The following is a 24,695-nucleotide window of genomic DNA, read 5'->3' as shown; positions in this document are numbered from 1 at the left end:
CCACAAATCCTACTAGTTACACCATGTACACAGCCTGTGGTAAGTACATTGTATGAAACAGGCATACTTACTGTACAGAGCCCTATGCGGACCTACAATGCTGTATTCAAATGTCAATCAATCCAAGAGAAATCAATTGCCATTTGAATATGGGGCCCAGCAGGGAGAAAGTAGCAGCCAAGAAAAAGTGGAGTCATTGAAGCTTTTGGCCAAATTTTCTTGATTCCCACCCCATCCCCCCCACCCTAAAGGAAAGTCGCTGCTGCAAAATCCCACCAGCTCCATCTGTACTAGCACAGATGCCCATCTCCGATACGTAAATGATCCCATCCCTGGTATTTGGGATGAGGTCACAGTGAGGACAGACAGGTGGGTGGAAATTCCGGCCCACAACACTTCCAGTACACAAGGACACTGCCGGATTTTCTAGGCTACACTTCGCTCAGTGAAAATTATACAGATTTTTCCATCTCTTCATGGTGAAAGTATCTCATTCCACTGCACTCACATTTAGAATGCTTTAATCGCAATTAGTATGTTTTAGAATTCAAAATAAAACTTATAAGCTCAATGGCATTATGAGTTGAAGTGCTTACATGCTGACACATTGGGCCAGAAATCACTCCCAAAATAATGGAGGAGCTCAACAGCGCTCTCCGTTTTTAGTGACATATTGAAGGAGTAAGTTCCGGCATTAGCACATGCACAGTGAAACATGGAAATTCGGAACTTGCTCCTAGTGGTTCACCGGCGATATGACAGCTTTGAACTTAGGGGCCATCGCATGCTGCAATCATAGAAATCATTGAAAAGCGCCAACTTGCTTATCTGCCCAGCTGGAAAGTAACTAATTACACCACCAAACAGGTACGTGCAAAAATACCAGGTCTAAACTAAGTTTTAACAGTAAGTCTTAATGACTGCCAAACAACTAAAAATTAACTTTTAAAAATGTGGAGTCTCATATTACTCCTTATTTTAATAGTTTTTGGTCATTAAAATTTTTTTTTACTTTTCCCTTCTGTCTCTTTAATTCAATTCAATTACTTCTCTGGCTTTTATTTAAAAAAATAACATTTTTATTTGCAATGACATACAGAATATTAACTTTAAATGAATGAAGTCTGCTTGCCTGCTTGAGCAATGCAGGATGAATCTGTGGGCGTGTCTTCTCTTCCTGACAGATTTTGTGGGTGTGTCTTCTCCTCACAGACTTTTCCAACCGCGCGGTAACTCACACTGCTCAGAGACTGGGTTGATAGCGCACATATTTTTAAAGTTCAAATTCAAGCAATTCGACGCCACAGAACCCGCAGTAAATATTTTTGTTAATTTAATTCGCAGGAGCTGCGGTGAGTGTTGCCTTGGCGCTCTGCGCAATTTCTGGCCTAATGTGGTAGAACACAGACTTAAACCCAGGATTCAGACAAGGAGATTGAAACCTTAGCTGAAGCCATCTGGATAGATACTGAGAAAGTATGAAGTGTTCCTCCGAGAGGAGGAGAGAAAATTTGATGGAAGAATTGATTTGTGTCATACATTCACAATCCTTATTATCTGATTACAAAGTAGCACAGCAGGATCTGGGAGCAGGCTGCTGCCAATGTTTCAACAAAGATAGCTCTAGAGATATAATGCAAAATGGAACAAAAATAATAATTAATAATACCTTATTAAGACTGATTAACCAAAGTTGTTTATAGGAACTGTCAGTGTTGTGACTGTCTCTATCAGATGGGTTTGTGTCATTTTCTTTTTTAAATTCTTGGGAACGAGGATCCTGCTGTCGATTATCTTACTGAAAAAGTAGACATAAGTACAAAATGGGAAATGGCATTTTGTATATGCTATATTATTGACAGCAGGAATTTCATCCTATTAGTGTTTACAATACTCTGTTTCATTGGTAAGAGGTAATGACAGAGAATACTGGATACCTCTCAGTCAATTACAAGACAGCAATCCAATTGAGGGCTTCTGACATTATAAACCACAAGAGTGATACTCAACAGTTTACATATGTCATCATTGGGAGCCTCAGGATGGATTTCTGACTTTAATTCATTACTGATTTAGGATCCCTGTACTCTGCCCCAGCAAAGTGCCTTAACCCCAACCTCACAAAAGCCTCCCCCCATCCCTGGAAAAGTATAAATGTTTCTATTTCGCAAGCCAAATGTGCTTATGGCCTCTCTGAATGAGTGTGTCATTTTAATGCTAATATGCACCAAGCTTGGTGCAATTTTATACCGTGACCCATGGCAACTGGGAACTAGGTTGAAGCTCAATTTACATCAGAGCCTTTGAACTGGCAGAGGATTAGAAAGAGGAGATGTTACTTTGTCATTCTAGGCTACATTAAAACCAGGTCTGAAGATACTAACCATTGTGTCATCTAGCTCCTTTATAAAATATGTTTTTTATATTTGTAATGTGTGTGTGTTTTCATCATCATTGAACAAATGTGTAAGGAGAATTAGTTCTATTTTCAGTGGTCATAGCATACACCATAAGATCAGGTTATATTTTATACTCAGTTGTGGGAAAAAAATCCATGTTATGTGTTTGATATACTTTGCAATTTTTATGTGCATTTTGCTCAAAATATAACAAGTGAGCTAGGAAATTCAGTGAGTTATCACATATCTTTTCATACCTAGAACCAGGGATTGAATCCAGCCCAAGTTGAATGGCTGATGGAATGAAAATATCATCTCTACACCAGCTTTAAGGGTTTGAAGTACAATGAACGTTGGGCACTCTTAGCCCAGTTCCAAATGATCACAAGCCTGTAGCACAAAACTGCTGATACCTGGGGACTAATCGATCCAGCATCCTACATGACCTGCAGATGTCAGCACCTGACTTTCTGATATACGCTTTAGGCGTCTGAAGTTCTGTGCTAGGATCACAAATTCGTAAAATCTACCTTCGTGATCCATTCCTCAGCAGTAAGATTCCTCACCTTGTTGAACACAAAATGGACACAAAAAAAATACTAACTCCCAGTCACATCCCCATTTAGTTCTTTCTGGAGAACCATTTACTCTTTCATTAATATTGTAACACTCATATTTATTTTAATATGTAGCACATAAATACCTAAAACAGTCTTTCGTTGTACACAACATGCTTTATATAATGACTGGTATATATAATAAAGTCTTTACTGTCTTTACTGGTTCCTGCTTTTTGAACTGTTTGAGTGATCATTATGTTGTAGTACACAATATAATTGTTGACAACTGATCAAAGAGGCTTTCTTGCAAATTATCAGTATAACACAATACTTTAGTTGTAATGCATTTGTTTTAATATGGGAAGTATTTTATAGTGAAATAACTAGCTTCAGGAATATCATTCCCAAAAGGTCTATAAATTACCCATTACTCTGTACAATGGTGACTGCAAATCTGTGTGATAAATCATGACTTTCCCTCAGTTTTACATCGTTGAGGCCTAAGCCAACAAAAACAGGAGCTGGGATTTTCCTATAAATTGCATCTTTATTGCATATACCATTCATGGTAAAGCAAAGGATCGCATTTCTTGCAATAATAAAATGCCAGCAGCAGCAAAAGTGAACATATTTCAATGAGTTCCTAATGCTTTGAACATTATAATACAGTTTGAACTATTTGAAGAAAGACAACAAACAACTATCATCATTCATACATTACAAAACCCAAACATCCTTGAGAGCAGCATTTGCAGTGTTTCTTGTTTTTTATGATTAGACTTTTAGTTCTGGATGTGTAATGCTCGTATCAGGTTTATAACAATGTGTACCCATAAAGAGAAAAATTATGATTACAATCAAACATATATGTCAATCAAAGCAAAGCAAATGGAAATACGTCATTTTTAGGTCCATAAATATTTTACAAGGAGGATAACACTATGTTTAATTAACTGTTCAAATTTCACAATTAAACTTTTTTTTGTCAGTTTTCTTCCCTCTTCTTCTGCCATCTCGCCTGAAGGCAGTGACCCCTGCTGGTGCGCAGTTTCATGCGTGCCAGGTGTCCTCTAGCACTTCACCCAAATGTCCATTCCTCATGTGTGTGCCTAGACAGGGTGGGGTAGGTTTTAACATTCACCACTGGGTGGTAAACTTGCCGTTTCGTACCAGCTGCCCGTTATACACCCGTCCGATTTTCCTTTCCATTGACGTCAATGGAATCGGGTGGGGTGCATAGCAGACAGCCGATTCGCAACTCCACATTTACCATCCGACAGTGAAAGTTAAAATGTAAAATCGGTGTGTTGGAAGGCTAATCAACTGTGGGGCAATCCTATTCTCACCGTGGATCCCTATGTGCATAATTTCAAGCAGGGATCACTGGTTGCAAACAGGAACAGGAACTCTGTTGAATTATCCTCTCACTAGCCAGGGGCACTGAGGCCTATAGTAGCTCCTCTATTGCTACTCTGGCTGAAATTAGCACAAACCAAAGATCAAATCTGGGAGCTTCTGGGCTTGAAAGGTTCAGCTTCATATAGGCCAGTGCATTTGCCAACTGAGCCTTTGGGGAATTTAGTCTAAATTTAATGCAAAACACACTGGACTAAGCAGTTGCACTGTTCATGAAAAATGGTATAGTTAGAATGAAATGACAAACAGCACCAGAAACTGCCTTGCAAAAAAAATATGTTGCCTGATAGATTTAGAAATAGTTTCTACTCTCTCTGACACTGTGGTTTTACATTTTATAAATGCATCATTATAAAATGATATTATAGTCCTATATTTTTTGTGTATGACTATTGGAATCAAAAAAAACATTCTAGCAGTGGATTTCTAGGATTACAATTTAGATTTTGTGTACGTCATAGGCTTTCAGTATAACACATAAAGGAGAGAATCTCTTGTGATTGCAACTGCACAAGCACTCCAAGCAATAACTCCCACTGGAATTTGAATGTGTACATCAAACTAATCGTACACTGAAAGCAATCCATATTTGCATAACTGCACTGTCAATTTGCACAGTCTCGGTGAATGTTTTGTTTTTGCTTATACTTATTCTTAATACATTAGCACTGATTATAAATATGAATTTAGCATTTGCTAATCCAATTTCTTAACTGTAATTATAACAATTTATGCAAAGTAGTTAACTATAATGATAATTTGTCAAACTTCCAGCATTTGTTGAAGATAAATTATGCATGCCAATGTTACTGGGGAAAAAAATCCATGCAAGGACAAAGGTGATAGTGGAGGGTAGCATGGTCAACCATATCAGGTGATATTCAATGTAGATATAGATAAATATAATGTAATGCATGTGGGTACATGTAATTCCAAGCATGTGTATATAATGCTGGGGTTTGAACTAAAGTCTGTTGAGAGGAAAAGAGACCTGGATGTTATAATGCATGAGTCTTTAAAGATCCACGACCAGTGCCGAGAGACTCAGTGAAAGGAAATAAAGTATTAGGATATATAGCCAGGACGATTCAATATAAAATAAAGAGCACGATAGTGTCCTTGAACAATACCTTGGTGAGGGATAACAAGAGGACATATGCACATGTCAACCCCAGTCCATCACCGGCATCTCCACAACATGTTACATGAGCATTGAAGTAGGTTAGATGTCAGGGGATTTTTCTTTCCCCAGAGGATCACTGACCTTTGGAATCGGTTTCCAAATCATGCAGTGGGTGGAAATTCACTGCAAACGTTCAAAAAGGAGCTGGAAGAGTTCCTGAAGGAGACTGATATTGCTGCGTACAAAAGATAGGTGGGATCCAAGGCGGGCCATTTAGAAGTGAAACCACGAAGCATTTTTACACACAAAGGGTAGAGGAAATCTGGAACTTGCTCCCCCAAAAAATTATGAAAGCTCGGTCAATAGATATTTTCAAGACTGAGATCAATAGATTTTTGTTGGGTAAGGGTATCAAGGGATATGCAACTAAGGTGGGTAAGGAAGTTGAGGTACAGATCAGCCATGATCTAACTGAATGGTAGAACAGGCTCGAAGGGTATAATGGCCTACACAAGTTCCTATGTTCCTATGTTATTATATTGAGTGATAAAAGAAAGACTTGCATTTATACAGCAACTTTCAAAACCTCAGGAAGTCCCAAAGCGCTTTACAGCCAATTAAGTACTTTTTGAAGTGTAGTCACTGTTGTAATATATGAAACGCATAACCCCTCCACCCCTCAATTTGCGCTCAGCAAGCTCCCACAAACAGCAATGTGATAGTAATGTTGGTTGAGGGATAAATATTGGCCAGGACACCAGGGAGAACTCCCCTGCTCGTCTTCAAATAGTGCCATGGGATCTTTTACATCGCCCTGAGAGGGCAAACGGGGCCTTGGTTTAAGGTCTCATCTGAAAGACGTCACGCCCAGCCCTTCTTTTTCATTTCGGGTTGCGTTAATGGGGCTTACATTGATATTGCACCAAAGTTACGGTGGCCAGTTCAGAAAGCCCGCCGAGGAAATTCCCAGCATGTATTCCTTTCCTTTTAAGAATTTATTTTGTTTCTATCAATTTCTTACTTAGCACATTCGTAAAGTGTCAAAATTCACCTGGTCACAAAGGATTCACAGTGTGATTTAAATAAAAGTAGAGAGAGTACTCTTGTCAGCAGTAAGAGCATATTCCTCAGGGGCGCATTCCAGGAGCCCCAACTAAATATGGGTCCTTTATATCCAATAAGCAGCCCACCCGTTAAGGTGCTCGGACTCCCTGCCACCAATCCCATTGGAACAAGAATCCACCCACCAATGCCCACGAGTCCCGGTGTCAGAGAACAGCAGCCCAGCCTTCTCCCTTGGGGTAGGTTTTAATGATCGGGTGGGGGGGTCATACGGAAGGGTTTCTCAGAGGGTGCGGGGTTGGGGGTTTGTGAGGGGGGTGCGGAGGGGCCCCGGATGTTCTTGGTGAAAATGGGCCCAAGAATTCTTAATTCAGCTCTAATATTCCTGATAAGTTAATATAACTGTTCTACGTTACAGGAAAAGATACTACACATGCAGGATGAACAAGATAATCGTGGAGTAAAGACAACCAGTCTTTGAACATATAGCCCATTTAAATTGGCCATAGCTGTTCTCCCTCCCTCAATGAACTCAACCCCAAATTGACCAAACTTATTGCTCTAGTCAATAATCCAATGTAATCTTGGTTCGGCTAAAGCTTTTCTTAAGAATCTGGGGTTCCAATTTATTTGTAGTTTCAGAAAACTGCTATTTTACATAAAATATGAATCTGAACCTCGCCAAATTTAAGTAGGTTTAACTTTGTTGCCCAGAACAGCATCAATAGCTGGTAATATCTATCAGGAGGTGAGATATTCTGCTTCCACATAAGTACTGGGAGTACAGTAGGAATACTAATTGATGTGGCTGTATTTTCCTATAGTAATTTAGGTGGCATGTCAATCAACGCCATCAGTAGTGGTTTGCATGTTCAAGTTGATTGATCAAATTCTATGCCACTCAGAACACATTGGTGAACAGCTATCACTGAATACTGAGAGTCTGTACAAAAAATACTGACACCTTTTCCAAACATCCCATCTTCACTGAAAGCCATTCAGTTATGTTGCAAATAATCCCTCATTGAAGACTTTAGAGGACATCATAAACCACAACATCAAAGTATCTTAACCCCATTGTGAGTTTCCTGTATTATAATCATTGCCAGGAATCTGTTATGTTTTTCTTTCTATGACTGAATATTGCTTTTCTAATATGGTTCAAGAGGACAGTCTGTTTTCTGTCCAGTTTTGATTTTTGCTGTTGGCAGGTGTCATAACAAAATCAACGGACAAGAACATTCCATGCACTTAGTACTTGACAATTTCTACACTGGATAATTAATAATTGTGTTGTGATGAGACAGATTTCCCTGTTCCTGTACCTGGACACAGCACATAGAGGAATACTGAGCAGGTAGGAACACAAGCCCGTAGGGGAGCCCACCTGATTTTTTTGCCCATTAATTTAAATAGAAAGAAAACTGGACAAGCTCCTTTATGTGTACCTGGAGGAATTGTGTTCTTCCCTGACCAATTTTCTTCTATGCCCTGCACCCTGGCATATCAATATATCCAGGTGCAAGAACAGCAAAATCTGTCCCAGTTACTCTACACTTATCAGGATGTGCTGGGAAAGTACAATTGGGTGTCATCAGCACATACATGAAAACTGACCCTGAGTCAATGGATGATGTTGCTGAGGGGAAACATGTAAATGAAGAAAGGGAGGATGACAAGGAAGGAACCTTAGGGTATTCCAGATGACAGCGTGCAGCAGCGGGAGCAGATGACAATTTCTAAAGAGCTGCGCTAGCTGCAGAGGGAAAAGTAGGAGTGGGATCAAATGAAGATGGTCCAGTGGAAATAGATCACAAAGGAGAGGCAGTGAGCAGCCACGTTGAATGCAGTGGAGCGATCAAGGAAGATTTAAGGTAATAATGCACCATGGTTGCAGTAACAAAGGATGTCATTTGTGACACTGGCCAGAATAGTATCAGTACTGTCCATGAGACAGAAGCCAGAGTGAAAAGGTTCGAATAGGGAATGGTGAGAGAGTGAATACAGATGATGTGGTGATGTCTCATTCAAGAATCTTGGACATAAAACGGAAATGAGCCTAGTGAGGGCTGGGAAGCAAATGAGGGAGAAATTACAGATATAGGGTTGGGCCTAGGAACATGGAAGAAGGCAGAGGAGGATGTAATGGTTCAAGTAGCCATGCAAATACCCTTGAACTTTGAGGCAAAAAGATCCATAATCTCTCTCCATTGGGCATTAGAGGTAAGGATGGAAGGAATGGGGGAGAAGGGTTGGAGGAGACAGTTGGTCATCCTTATCCATCAGGATGATACAGGACTAGTAGGATGATTTGGCTGTGGTGGGGGAGAAGTAGTGAAGCATAAGATGGTAAATCCAGATCTGCAAGTGGGCAAGGAGGCCAGTTGTGGGTCAGGTGCCCTTAAGTCTATAACCCTCAGACCTTAGAGTACAAAAGAGAGAACTGTACCAGGTGAACAGCCAGGGTAGGACCCTGTGAGTGGCTTGATGGGAGCAAGAGGCATTAAAAGAAAACCAAGGAAGCTGTTGAACAGATGCACAGAGGAAGTTGTGATGAATGGAGGTCCAGAGAAGAGGCAGTTGGCATTTAGACAGTCTGTTTATGAGGGACTTGAGGGGAATATGTTTCTAGGGCTGGAGAATGAGAATAGTAAGGTTGGAGGTGGGTAAGAGATGTGGATGGTGAGGGCAAGGAGGAATTCAGCAGAAGTGACCTTATCAATGATTGAGGTCTCTGAGGTGATGTGATTTTGCATGTTGGTGACATCAAAGGAGTGGGTGTGGATGGGGAAGTTTCAGTACAGGGTGAGGTTAAGTAATGACATGATGACAGTGTAGTAAGAGGAATGGGGGTAGAGGGAATTCAGATGGAGGATGAAGTCATGGAGGGTGAGGAACTGCTCAGTGCAAAAGCTAAGGGAAGAGAATAGAAAGGCGATCTTGTGAGGTTTAGGAGGATGGTAGGAAATCAGTATATTAAAGGAGATATGGAAGGGTTAAAAGGAAACAAGGAAAAGATGTCAGAGGAGTAGGGAAGAGGCCAAATGGGAACAAGAGATGAAAGTCATATTGCCATCACGGCAGTATGAGCATGAAATGTGGTGGAATGTTTAATCTGGTGAGGGGGAAGGAGCTACTGTCCATGGGTCAGGTTTCAGTCAGGCCCAGACCATTAGCAGACTTTCAAGATTGAGATCGATACATTTTTATTAGGTATTGGTATCAAGGGATATGGAGCAAAGGCAGGTAAATGAAATTGAAGTACAGATCAGCCATGATCTAATTGATTGGCAGAACAGGTTCGATGGGCAGAATTGCCTACTTCTATTCCTATGACTCAGCCAACATTTGGTCATGGATGGAGAGGGCTTTGTTTGCAAGTGGGCAAATGTTCTGGAGGTTGACACAGGCGGGGCCAGGAAACAGAGGAGGACAACGGTTGGAGACCCGCCGTAGGAATCAACGAGGAGGTGCAGAAGTAGGAAAGGAAAAGAAAGGGGCGAGGGAGGAGGTCAGAAAAATTAACTCCAGTGAATGAGCTAGATGAGATATTCACTAGGGGAAGAGGATGAGGCAGTTGGGGTTGCTAATCTGAGAAAGCCAGCAATGAGTGCAGTGGTGGGAGCAGCAGAGCATGCTATAGGGTGAAGCAGAGAAATGCTGTGAAGCGACAGCAGTGGCGGTGCAGTGAAGTGAGGAACTCACTGGAGAGAACAATTTCAGCTGGCAGAGGGGTAGAGGGGCAGGGGCCTGCAACAGCAGCCAATATGTACATACAAGTGGTCACAGCGATAGTGACTCATGATTATATAAGCAAATAGCAGATGGAAATAAAATATAGATAAGGAATTAGCAGTCGGAAATCTGAGGCTAAACTGAAAGGTGGAATATCGTAGACGGACCTTAACAAAGCAAGATTCCCAACTAGTAGTCAAAAGCTGGAGAAGACAGAATCAATAGATAAGTGAATTGGACAAGCATTTCTGCATTATCAAAATAGAATTCCATTTTTTTCTAAAATCTTTGATAAACTCAGATACATCTAAAGATCTAAAGATAAATACAGAGTCTTTCGGCCAAGCTTAGTTCAACCATCTCAAAGAAAAGCATCTACAATCGTCCCATAACTGCATCTAACTCATTATGAATCATTTGAAGGTTTTTGCCTTCGTTACTTTAAGTTGAGAGAATAGAATGAGTCAGTGAACCTGCCATATCATGCAAGCTCATGGAATTACATATTATCTTACTTTTCTTTTGCATTCTTGTCCTTATTTCTAAGTTAAAAACATATATAAAACTTTTATCTGGTGATAACTGATGTCCCAGTCCAAGCCATTATTTCTACACTGTTTCTGAGGCTAAATGGCTGGCCTTGATCTCCCCTCCTTCCAATCAGCTCCGCATCTTAATTCAATCAATAAAGCATCTTTGAGATACATTGAGATACCCTCAGAGAAGCACAGCTTCTAGAGATTTTCTGCCCATTAAAAGTCAATGGATAAAAACTAAAGCAGTTTTGTGTACTTCAAAAAAACTGTTAGATGCAAACTGTTGAAGGAGCCTCCTAGTTTCCCTTTATAACTCCTGATACTTTTAAACTCTCATTCTACCAGTTAAAAATACAGGGTTACTTTGTAGGTAATAACTACAAACATTGGAAAAGCAATATAATGCCAGAATATTCTCAGATGAGGTATTTTTGGACCCTATCCTGTAGTATTTCTTTGAGTGAATAGCAAATATACTTAAATATACTGAAGACAATATTACATATAAATAACACTTTTAACAGCAATAAATATACTAGCAAAATTATGAAACTGCAGCATATGTTCAGAAGCTTAGAAAACTGAAAAAGCACTAAGAAAAAGTACTGCTCATCCATTGTATTCTGCCCTAGGGCATGTCCTAACTCAAGTCTCACACATAAGATTCTGGCACCAATTTCTAGGGAAGAGCAGCTGAAATGGTTTCCATTGCCTTCATCACAATTTTTATCTTCGGGCTACCTTCTCCTAGGTGAGCTGCAACCAAGGCTAAAGAGCCCCACCTACCGTTTACGATAGGTGAGCCACCTGCACCCATCAGACACAAGTACCTCCGCTGGATGTCAATCCAGTATTCAGAGCCAGCACTCAGGGCTCCGCTCACCGGGGCTGTATGGAGTGGGGCCGAAACCCAACCCTTCTGACTCAGAGGCGGGATTACTACCACTGAGCCAGTGGTCACTCCATTTGAACATGAATATCCCACTAGATGTGAACCCAGTAATTAGAGAACATATTCTAATCTCCACTCATCGGGACTATTTGGAGTGGGACTCGAATCCTTCCCTTTCTGACTCAGAGGCGGGAATGATATCACTAAGCCAAAGGCTCACTCCATAGTTACTGTAATGCTATATAAATAATTGGCACTAACTGTGAGCTATATATATAAACTTAACAGGGTAACTAGGGGCCAAATTTCCTCAGAGGCTCTGCCGCTCTCCCACCATAACTCCGACAGGCAGAGACCCAGTTGTGCCACTGTTTCCAGGAGTTTCCAACTTGCCTTGTAAAGGGCGAAACTTCCACCTGCTCGTTACAAGGCATCAGGAGGACTTCCTAAATTGAGGGCTCTCGCTCTGCATCAGTTAAGGCCCAACATATCTGTGGAGATCTGTGTGCTGATTGAGTTGAGGAATACCAGCCTCCAGATGGGCACATGTGGCCCCCACTGTGGTGTCCAGGCCAGGGTAGCAGCCCGGACCCCCTCAAGAAAAGTGGTTCTTTTCTTTAATTTTTACTGATTGGCCCCCTTATATAAGGGGCTGAAAAGGACATGGCTGGGGCTGAATAAATCGCCCACTCTAATGGCAGGCAGGCACCAGAATTTCCAGCCGCATGGGGCAGTCGAGTATCAGTGATGCTAACTATGCCCATCTGCCCTATCCAAATGAGGTGCCCTCCTACTGACCCTATTCTTTTAATGCCTTCATCAGCATAACCATGTATATAGCCAAACCTTGTTACTGCAAGCCTGCGGGAACCAAAAAAATCCTGAAGAGCTCCTCTATTGACCATAATAGAGTTTCAGTCAGAATCAGAGTAAAAGTTTATTATAATAAGAGGTTGCAATAATAAAACGTATAACTATAAGGCTCCATCATACAGGAATGAAATGCAATCTGAACAATTTAAACATAAAAATAAATTTTAAAACATGAGTTTGGTCTCAAGAACTCTGGGGTATGACTTTTGCTGGCACAATTTTAATTTCATTTTTTATTGAGAAACCAAGCTGAAGGGTCATGGCCCATAGTGTGGGCACCAACAAGGTTGAAAAGAGTAAAAGCGAAGGCAAGATAAGTTAGGAAGTAGTGATTGTGTGACACCAAGATTGGATCTTAAAAGATTGAAGATTGTAGAAGGAAGGAAGGACTTAGGGTGGCAAGTAGTCTGACAGTTTTGAGGTCTGAAGAAAGAATAAGTTGTAGCATTTGTTTGAAAATTTCCTACATTTTTGCTGTTAACACATATTGTGCTCCCTATGCTTAAATCCAATATCAAAATCAAACGTGGACCCAGCACATACCCCTGGGTATACCATTTCTGCCCCTTCTCTAATCTGAGCATTTACCCTAATGCTTTGTTTCCTGTCATTAACCAACTTTCTATCCATGCTGCTCCATTTACTATTACACTATAAGCCTTTATTTTTGAAGCAACCATCATGTGAGACATCTTATTGAATGCCTTTTGAAAACCCACACACAGAACATCTGTGGTTATCTCATGTACCTTAAAATGCTTAAATGAAATAATTAATTATTTCATTTAATAAATGAAAATCAGAGTCCCATGATGTACATGGAACCCCAATGGCACTTTATCCTGTTCCTGAGCAGGAGGCCGCCCCACCATGTAAAGCTGTCAGGAAGCCAGCAAAGCCACTGTAAGTAAGTGAAAAAACTTTCCTTAGTGAGGCTAGGAAGTGCAGGACTCTAGGCCTCTGCTGCCCTGGGTTCTCCCCTCACCCCAGCTGCGAGACCTCCAGAACACTCCCCCTCCTGTGACTTAACTTGCTGTTGGTACCCTGATACTTGGGGATGGCCTCTGGGCCACCCAATCTTTGTCCTTCTCTGCTGGCTACCTACCGCTTTCTGCCCAAAACAGGCTGACTGGTGGCATTCAAATGAGGCCTAGTAGTTAAAATCTGCCAGTACTCCGACTCAAACTCCCTGGTTTCCCACTGGAAGTTAAAATCGGCCTGTAAAAATTTGCTCACAACTGACTGTAGACTAACAAGTCTAAAGTTCCCTCTCTTCTTGAACAGAAGTACTACATTGGCAACCCTACAGTACAGCAGCATAATTTGCTTTTCTGAGGATTGAAAAATTATGGTCAAGGCATCTGCTACTTCCTCTCTAACTTTCTTCAGCTTTGTTATGAACTGCGCTTTTGCCTTTAAGTCCGTCCATGGGACCAAGCCCCACTCTAGACTGACACTCCAGTGCAGTTCTAAGAGAGTGTGGCATTGTCAGAAATGTTGTCCACTGAATGAGACATTATCCTGTCTGCATATTTCTTTGATTTGGGTGGATGTGAAAGATCCCACAGCACTATTCAAAGAAGTACAATGAGTTCCTTTGGTTTCCTGACAAGCACTCCTCCCTCAACCAACATAACCAAAAACATATTAATTGGTCATTTATTTCATTGTTGTTTGTGGGATCTTGCCGAGTGCATATTGGCTGCTGTGTTTGCCTACAGAGCAACAGTCAATGCATTTCAAAGTAATTCATTGTGAAGTGTTTTGAAACATTTCTAAGAGACATGATAAAGCACTATATAAGTGCAAGCTTTTTTCTTCTGCTTTCAACAGAGATGGACGAAATGGCCAACAGTCCGTATATGCTATCACTTAGCACAAAACTGAGATAAGTCACTGTGGACCAAAAAAGAGCTCAGTGGAATATTATTCAAGTATTCACTTAATGAAGCAGCCCATGCCCTGGACAACATCCAGGCTTGGGCTGATAAGTGGCAAGTAACATTCGCTCCAGACAAGTGCCAGGCAATGACCATCTCCAACAAGAGAGAGTCTAACCATCTACCCTTGACATTCAACGGCATTACCATCGCCGAATCCCCCACCATCAACATCCTGGGGATCACCATTGACCAGAAACTTAACTGGACCAGCCACATAAATACTGTGGCTACAAGATCAGGTCAGAGGCTAGGTATTCTGCAGCGAGTGACTCACCTCCTGACTCTCCAAAGTCTTTCCACCATCTACAAGGCACAAGTCAGGAGTGTGATGGAATACTCTCCACTTGCTTGGATGAGTGCAGCTCCAACAACACTCAAGAAGCTCGACACCATCCAGGACAAAGCAGCCCGCTTGATTGGTACCCCATCCACCACCCTAAACATTCACTCCCTTCACCACCGGCGCACTGTGGCTGCAGTGTGTACCATCTACAGGATGCACTGCAGCAACTCGCCAAGGCTTCTTCGACAGCACCTCCCAAAACTGCGACCTCTACCACCTAGAAGGACCAAGGCAGAAGGCACACGGGAACACCACCACCTGCATGTTCCCCTCCAAGTCACACACCTTCCCAACTTGGAAATATTTCGCCGTTCCTTCATCGTCGCTGGGTCAAAACCCTGGAACTCCCTACCTAACAACACGGTGGGAGAAACCTTCACCACATGGCCTGCAGCGGTTCAAGAAGGTGGCTCACCACCACCTTCTCGAGCGCAATTAGGGATGGGCAACAGATGCTGGCCTCGCCAGCAACGCCCACATCCCATGAACGAATAAAAAAAAGTCTTGTGGCATTTGCTAAAGCAGCAAATAGTTGCCACCAAGAAATTCTTATAAGTCTGTCGGCTACACAGTTGCAAGATTTGTTTTAATAGACTCTCTTTCTATAACACCCTTGGTTTATGTCTTGCAAATGTCTAAAAATAGCAAGCAATGTTACTACTTACCATAGTCACTACAACTGCAATTTTATGTACGCAAGAGTACACTTATTTATAAGATTGGAGTTGTAATTGAGATTGATATCCTAAAATGTTATAAATGCCTATTCAATTATCTTTTTGATAAGGAATCTTCTTAAGGGTCATACCTGTGAGAAATAAAAGCAGAAAGTACAAGGACTCAGCACCGCAGTAGGTTAAGATATACTTCATTCTCTGGGACCTCAGTTTGAATCCAGCTCAGACAGGCAGACTGATTTGCTCTATTAGCTGTAAGTATCCGAAGTGAAATGACGTTGGGCAGTCTCAATCTAGTTTCCAATGGGCACAAGAGGACAGAGAGCAAAATTACACTTAATTTGCCACAAATTGACACTAAGGGCTCAATTTTAAAAGGGCAGCGGGATGGCAGCCGGGGCGGGGGGCGGGGGGTGTGATTTGCAGGCACCAAACCCGGAAGGCAAGTAGGCGGGTTGCGATCTCAACACTAATGGGGCCAATTAAAGCCTTTTCTGGGTTTCGTGACAGGCTGGCTGCCGACAGGAGCTACAAATCTGAGAGGGGGAGGGGAGTAAGAGAGAGAGGAAGAGACCCCATCGGCCGGTGAGAGAGAGAGTGGTGGGGGTAGAAAGAGAGAGAGAGAGAGAGACCTCATCGGCCATTGTGAGAGAGAGTGGGGGGGGGTAGAAAGAGAGAGAGAGAGAGAGAGAGACCTCATCGGCCGGTGCGAGAGAGAGAGTGGGGGGGGTAGAAAGAGAGAGAGAGAGAGAGACCCCATCGGCCATTGTGAGAGAGAGTGGGGGGGGTAGAAAGAGAGAGAGAGAGAGAGACCTCATCGGCCATTGTGAGAGAGAGTGGGGGGGGTAGAAAGAGAGAGAGAGAGAGAGACCTCATCGGCCATTGTGAGAGAGAGTGGGGGGGGTAGAAAGAGAGAGAGAGAGAGAGACCTCATCGGCCATTGTGAGAGAGAGAGTGGGGGGGGAGAAAGAGAGAGAGAGAGAGAGAGAGACCCCATCGGCCATTGTGAGAGAGAGAGTGGGGGGGGAGAAAGAGAGAGAGAGAGAGAGACCTCATCGGCCGGTGAGAGAGAGAGAGTGGGGGGGGTAGAAAGAGAGAGAGAGAGAGAGACCCCATTGGCCATTGTGAGAGAGAGTGGGGTGGGTAGAAAGAGAGAGAGAGAGAGACCTCATCGGCCATTGTGAGAGAGAGAGTGGGGGGGGTAGAAAGAGAGAGAGAGAGAGAGACCCCATCGGCCATTGTGAGAGAGAGAGTGGGGGGGGAGAAAGAGAGAGAGAGAGAGAGACCTCATCGGCCGGTGAGAGAGAGAGTGGTGGGGGTAGAAAGAGAGAGAGAGAGAGACCTCATCGGCCGGTGAGAGAGAGAGTGGTGGGGGTAGAAAGAGAGAGAGAGAGACCTCATCGGCCGGTGAGAGAGAGAGTGGTGGGGGTAGAAAGAGAGAGAGAGAGAGAGACCTCATCGGCCATTGTGAGAGAGAGTGGGGGGGGTAGAAAGAGAGAGAGAGAGAGAGAGAGAGAGACCTCATCAGCCGGTGCGAGAGAGAGTGGGGGGGGTAGAAAGAGAGAGAGAGAGAGAGACCTCATCGGCCATTGTGAGAGAGAGTGGGGGGGGGGAGAAAGAGAGAAAGAGAGAGAGAGACCTCATCGGCCATTATGAGAGAGAGTGGAGGGTAGGAGACAAAGGTCGGTGGGGGGGGAAGAAGACATCGGAAAGGGGGCTGTGCAGAAGACATCAGACATCGGAAGGGGAGGGAGAAGACATCAGACATCGGAAGGGGGGATGTGCAGAAGACATCGGACATCGGAATGGGGGGAGAAGGCATCGGACACGGAGAGACATCAGACATCGGAGCGGGGGGGGGTGCAGGTGACATCATTTGCAAGGTATGTTTATTTATTTTTTTACAATAGGAAATGTAATTTTATTTAATTTATTTACTTTATTTTTCATTGATCCAGGCGTGTATCGGAAGCCATGGGAAAGCCGCCCAGGTAAGTTCAAAATCGTTTTAAGTGGCCAATATGCCAAAAATAAAGTACGTTAAGTACCTCAATGGGATACATTCGCTTGCTTAAATATCGTCCCACCAGCATTAATTGCCACTGGGACTTCCAGGTTCGGGAATGGCCCGCGCATCCAGATGACTCTGGGTCGTGCGCGTTTTTCAGCGGGTTGGAGCTGGGAATCCTGCCCGCTCTGGATTTCTCTGATTTTCTTTGCCCCCCCCACCCCAACCCGCACCCTCCCACCCTCAACTCACCCAGACTTTCATTTTAAAATTGAGCCCTAAGTTTGTCAATCTCACTCAGAGAGACTCCTATAAGAATGACTAGTGTAGGAAATGGAAAAAAACATAGTGGCGCACTCCTCTGAGGAATTAAGCACATTGGAGGAAAGTTTCCTCTGGCTACTTTGTGTTAGCAACACTGTAAACTTAGCTGAAGGATTTTCTCTGATAGTTATTTTTAGTAGAATGCTTTTACAATTTTGCCAGAAACAGAATCCATAAGCAATCTTCCCCATCATTGGGGCAGAGTAAAGAAAGCTTTACTCTGTAGAAAGCTTTACAGATGTAGAGTAAAGAAAGCTTTACTCTACATCTGGCCATTGCTACAAATGATCAGGAGATGACAGATGCTGACATTAGGTGATAAAAGTGGAAAAGGTATTCCGTTCTATAACATTACTATTTTGTACTTTAATTAGTTCAAAAATACTAATAGTACAAAGTTCAAAATAGAAAATAAAGAGCCACCCTGACAACTGGACGGTGATGAGAATATATTACTGGCTTCACAACCATATAGTCACAGGTTCAGTTCAGGATTAAGAACATAACAGAGTGTGGAGCATGAAAAGGACATTCAGCCCATTAAACCCAGCACTTCTACAGACCATATACAATCTATCATATCATAGATTCTACCTCACCTTAGGAAAAACTATGAGGAAGAATTAATGAAACTGCACTGGTTCATTTTGCAAATAGATTTCAAGATGACATAATTGAAGTTTTCAAGATTATGGAGATGATTGAAAAAATTGATCCTGGCAAAAGATTCAGATACCAGGAGAAACATTTTAAAAACATTTCATATATCCACTTACTCTATGAGGAAAAAGCTCTTCCAACTTCTCTAGTCTTGTTTGAAGATTGTTAATTTTCAAACTATGTCCTCTAGTTCTTCAATCACAGTCTAGGTTAAATACCTGCATACATCTAAATCATCCAAGTATTTTAAATACCTGAATCATAAAACATTTCCAGTGAAGGATCAAGGTTTCTGCTTCAGAAGTAAATCTATACTCAGAAAACAACACTATTGAGCTAATAACCTTTTATTTAATCTATTGTCCCAAAAGTCCTTCTTCATATTGGTCTTTGTCAAATGTCAGAATAAAGTTTGACTTGTTGATTTTTCACCTACAATACAAGTAATATTTTATGATGTTATTCCAGATATACTTTCATGTTGGAGAGTTTTTGGGGTAGCATCGGTTCCTAGACAGGAATAAGTTGAGTTTCTGTTATAATAACCACCAGTAACAGTTGGATTTCCAGGAAACACTATATTTGTTGCAGATTCAATTTTCTTTGGTCTATTTTTTCAAAATGTCAATTCCCTTAAGTTGTGTCAATAGTTCTTATGATCTGATGATATCATCACAATTATGTTAACTCAAACCCTCTGGTTTATAAACATAGCTTCTCATTTTTAAAGAATTTTTATGTATAAATGTGACACATTTATTATATAATTTACAAATGCACTATTGCTAATAGATATCAATCAGGTGGGAAGCGATTTTTGTTTATATCAAAAAGCCATTCAGTGGAGATTGTTTTTACCTGGTGATACATCGTCCAGGAAATTAATTTACAAACACAAAGGGATAACTCCTAAACAATCAAGATGCAAAGGATTATTTTTGATGAAATAGTTAGCTAATATGCAAAGAACAGTCAGGAAGACCTTATGTTAGTTACAGATTCATATGTCAGTACCAGCACTAAATACACCAACCACATATGTGAAAAGATCAACGTTTCTTATCTGCAGGCCCCATTTATATGTGAACAATACTAATGAAAATAAAAATCATATTTCTACAGTTATGACTGTAAATGATAAAGTAACATTAAAAACAATTTCAAACTGCTTGAGATACAACAACTACAAAAATACACATTACCATTTTTTTCAGTACAAAATATACTGCAAGCATAAAAAGTAGAAAATATCATGGCCAGTCACAGTATATGATGAATCGCTCCTAAGTGACCAGAACTCATTGCTGATGAATTATCTGGTCAGCCTCACAAAGAGATATAAAGGATGCATTGTGAAGGCCCATGTGATATGATTTATATATCATAAATGCGCTGATATGTTAAACCGTGAAGGAGCTAAAGAAATTCAAAAAGATGAGTTTAACTGTACATTGTATTACTTGGTAATTTGGTTCTAATATACCTGGGGGCAGTGTGATTTCCAGTCTGTTTAATGTTGTGTGATGTGACCTTTAAGGCATTTTCTCTTTGAATGTTCTCTTTAAAATAGATTTTCATGGGAAAATTGTTCCAGTAATTCGAATGTGATAGAATGTGATGTCATATCAATGAAAAAGGAAAATATATTTCATGGAAATGATTTTGTCGCATGTGGTAACATTTTATCCTATATCATGGCTGGTCATGTTGTAGCCTTTATGTAACATTTAAGTCACAAACTAATTCATGAGCTCTACAGAATATATTGATGTTCAAGTGTTTTAAGGCCAGTTGCTTCTTACCTCCCAGAGGTGACGACTGTTCCTGAGAGCTCCCAGCTGCACCTTTTCCCTGGAGATGGCAGCTCCCTGGTAAGGTCCAAGCCAGGTTCCTTGTGGGATGCGTTGTGCTGCACAGATGCCATAGCCCAGGCCTGGCACAGTGCTCGTGCACAGGCACACCTCCCGTGGCAGCTCACGCAGCCCACATGGCACATCGGGTGGCGCTGTGACTGCACTGCTGCTTGTACCCACGAGGCGACGCAGTGAGTGAAGTGGCCCATGCATTGGGCACTCGCCATTCCGATTGTCAGCACACATGTCACAGCCTGAGGAGAGAACGACAATTTAGATTAGGTGGCGAGGGAAGGAACAGCTTAGACTATGTGACAGCAGAGTAGGCATAGATTAGACTGGGTGACCAGGATGAGGTCATAGGTTAAGCTGGCAGCAAAGGGAGAAGGTTAGACTGAGAGGCAAGGGAGGGAAATAGATTAGACCAAGTTGTAAGTGAAAAGACATTAGACTGAGCAGCAAGAAGAACAGATAAGTTTCAGTGTGTTACGAAGGAAGGAGGGAGGAAGGGAGGCAGGTTAGTCCAGGCAGCAAGAAAGAAGAACTGACAAAGGAGAGGCATAGGCCACTAGACTACTACAGTGCTAATAATAATACTTAGATTTATACAATGCCTTTCATGTTGAAACATCTCAAAGTACTCCACACAATGAATTATGTTTTAAAGTGTAGTGGATGTTGTTCTGTAGGCAAACTAGATAATGAGAAAGAGGGCCAGACTTGAGCGGGTGGGAGGTAGGGGAATGGACAAGGTAACCTGGGTGCCAAGGGAGTGAAGACACTTCATTCGGTACTTAGTGTTAATGCAGAGGGACAGGTTAAACTAGACAGCAACGAAGAAGGACAGATTAGAATGACTGGTTTGGGAGAGGAGACAGGTTTGACTGAGTGGTGAAGACGATATGAGGTTAGAATGAGTGGCAATAGAAAGGGCTAATGGAAAGAGTTGTGAGGGGAGAGACAGAGGCAGTCGATTAGTGAAAGGAGTGGGCAGGAAACAGCAAGTGGCAACCCATAACTTACTCATCTTATTACAATTTACAACGAGGGTTAAAGACTTTATTTATTGTGCAGACTTCACCAGTGCAGATACAGGAAAAAATAATTTTGTAAAAGTATTTTGTAAAGGATTTGTAAAAAGGCAAAAATTGAGCCATTGTGTATTTTTGTTTTATTTTCTTCAAGCGAATTTCTTATATTTTTACTATAATCGTCCCTTACATAGTTCACTAATGGAAAGAGAAAAGGGGTAAAATAGAATGGAGAGCTAGTCCCCATTCAACATATTAGAACCTAAATGCAAACATTAAAAAGTTACAAGCATTAAAGCTTTTAAAAATTCATTCTCAAAACTTGTCTTAGCTAATTGTTCTTTAATTGATTACTTATGTATTATTTAAGTGCTTAAATTTGGATTTAAAGGTTTCTGTTAGTGACGCCCGGCTATATAAGCTGTTATCTACCTATCGTTATATAATAATTTATGTAGTAAATTTAATAAGTACCCTTTTTATACTGAGGTAGTGCAATTTGCATATTTTTCTGTTTCATTGCGCGGTGATGCCTGAAGTACTGTCCATAGTTGCAGTCAGTGTACGAACTAACCTTTAGTGTCCGTACCGGGGTGTTGTCGCTAGTGATTCTACGCATCAACGTCATGTTACCACTCCCTCCCCGAGTTATCTGCATCTTGAGTTCTACCCTGTTTAAAACTTTCTCATTTATTGTATTTCAGAGCACCTTGAGTCTCATATTTGAGTCTTTTTAATGTAATTGATGGTGGCAGTCACTAATGGGCCGATGCCTCCTGACTCGATTTTAGCTACCGTTTATTTATGTTACCCAAGTCGATTTTGTGCTTTTCGCTTGGTTTTGAAACTTATGAATGTGCACAAAACAACGGGAAAATGTTACGATCCACCGCAATGTCTCGGGGAGACATCTTAGTCCAAATAATCTTAAAGTATCGAGAAATTTGCATCACTGCAACACTTGTGTTATGAGACAACAGTATGAATTCAGCAACAGATTCGGATACAGAAAGAGGGTGTCAAATGAGTGAGAAATAATTCTGGAACGTCCCATTGCCCAACATTAAGTACCACGGAAAATGAATAATCTCATTATTATTTTAAATAAATGTTATAGATAGCCACTCGATTTAATTCAGTTCCAAAAAATAAATAATCTGGAACTGATGACATTCTTCCAAATGCGACAGTTAATTTTACTTTTGAAATACAATCTAACCGACAAATTTATAACTATTTTAATCCCGATCACTTATGAATCTCGGTGGGAATGGGATGGGACTTGTTTGTAACAAGTTGTCTGGCAAAAATATTCTTCAGACACGAACTGTGGAGACCATGGGGTATATAAATAATGCTTTATATCTATATTTTTAAAATACACATTTTATGAGTTAAGAAATTCAGGGTGTCTCAAAACATACAGTGAAAAAGGCGGTGAGGTGCGCGATGCTGGGCTAACAATTTAACGCGCTCTGCAACAAAACTTGCCATTCAATTTCGACTCTGAAGATTTGTTGGTCTGTCTGCAACGTGTCTGATGGATGGAAACTCATTGGAGTGGCCGTGTCGAGCTACTGAGGGTGTTTTTATGACTGGCGGAGGAAGAGGGATTGGAACAAATTGAAGTTTGCAGCCACCCCTGCACTCGTCGCTTTCCACTTTTTTCACAGGACAGAGCCTCTTTTCCAAACAGCTCGTCCCGTTCACATCAAACAGCACAGCGTCCACCCGACTGTTCCTTCTCAACTCAGTCAAAGTTTACAGCGACCGGGCCACTTTCAGTTTCATTTAAGCCACTGGATTGAACTGGGGTTTTCGGTTATTGTACGTGCAAGTAAAATTTCCCTTTTAAAACATATTTTTGACTTTCATTAACAAATATTGTAAAAGATTTTTTAAATAGTGTTAAATATATTTCACCAAATTTTATCCAACATTGTGAGATATTTTAAAATATTATGTTACTTTGTAACAAAGGGAGAGAGGTGGAGATAAGCTGATAAACCAATCTTTTAACTGGACTCGTTTAACATGCTACACTCAGCTTAATGTGTGCATGCTGATACCGTTCCCATCGTACTGTCCTTACACTCCTCTGTCTAAAAGCCACATACAAGAAACACTAACAAATCCCAATTTCGAAGCTGGAAGTTAAGCAGGCCTACACAGTAATCTGTCCGCTTTAATGCAATCATTGAATAGCGTTTGAAAAGACGAATGTTCAAAAAGTCCAAGCATTTCAGTAGGGCGGAACTACAATTTTGGCCAAGTCTAAAACTGCGCTGACAATATTCTGTGTATTTGGTTTATTGCGGTCAAAATGGCTTAAAAGTTATAATACATTGTACACCTTGAGATACCACCCTCGGTCATATAATTAATTATCTGCTGTTCAGGAAACCAATTACATGTTTCAATTGAATTAAATTCCACGATTGTGGGTTCTTGTATGAACTTCTTGTTAAACTTTTTAAAAGAGCCCTGCATTTTGTCACCAATCACTTGGACGTTTCCTTGTAACAATACAGAAAAATAGGAATTATCTGAACTACTCATAAAATTGTTCTAATGCCGATAGACTGTGTCACTTATATTGAAAAAAAGTTCAATCGTTTCCCATTCGTTTGCTTACAAACAAGGCGGCTTTCCGAAATACTCCCGTGACCAATTTTAAGTTCATAAAATAACACTTGGCGAAGTTCTTATATTTTACGTTTAATCATTGGTCGCCGTTATCCGCATCCACCGTTTAACTTGCAGAGCACACTACAAGTGAAATATTTGAACAACAATATCGAATATTCTTACCTATTTTAAATTGCCAACTACAGATGTCACACATGCTTTATGATTGATCTGAGCCGCCAGGAAAAATACCCAGAATAAAATACATACAACGTACGCTAGCATTTGTCTATAATATAAGATATACATCTTTCCAATTACTCCACATTAGAAAGTCATTCAATTATATAATAATTTTGTTTTGTTGTCAATATAAGATTGCATTAAAATGACAGAATAGTGTATTTGCGACCTCTGCACGCACGTATCTGCACATTGGGCACTGGTACATACCCAAATGCATAGATTCTAAAGTGTTCGTCACTTGATAAGTTCCTATCATAATATGAATATATCAGATGTGAAATATGTTGCATTAATTCTATCGTCTATACATATATATATAATATGTTCTCTGGAATTGCAATACAACCAAAAAACACAGTTGTCATGTGAGTACTTCTCCCTCACTC

The 24,695-nt window shown here is 41.2% G+C and overlaps 1 protein-coding gene across 1 annotated transcript in view; it reads right to left on the bottom strand.

Annotated features, from left to right (window-relative positions):
- Nucleotides 1–24,695, bottom strand: part of prdm6 (PR domain containing 6) — a 176,445-nt gene that overhangs the window by 149,364 nt on the left and 2,386 nt on the right. Inside the window, exon 2 of the mRNA XM_067982195.1 lies at nucleotides 20,354–20,658. Coding sequence (XP_067838296.1) covers nucleotides 20,354–20,658 — 305 coding nt within the window. The remainder of the gene's footprint in view (nucleotides 1–20,353; nucleotides 20,659–24,695) is intronic.

This window comes from Heptranchias perlo, chromosome 4 (assembly GCF_035084215.1).
Source record: "Heptranchias perlo isolate sHepPer1 chromosome 4, sHepPer1.hap1, whole genome shotgun sequence".
NCBI lineage: Eukaryota > Metazoa > Chordata > Chondrichthyes > Hexanchiformes > Hexanchidae > Heptranchias > Heptranchias perlo.
Note: the sequence above shows the minus strand (reverse complement) of the source record. Positions and strands in the feature narration are given on the sequence as shown.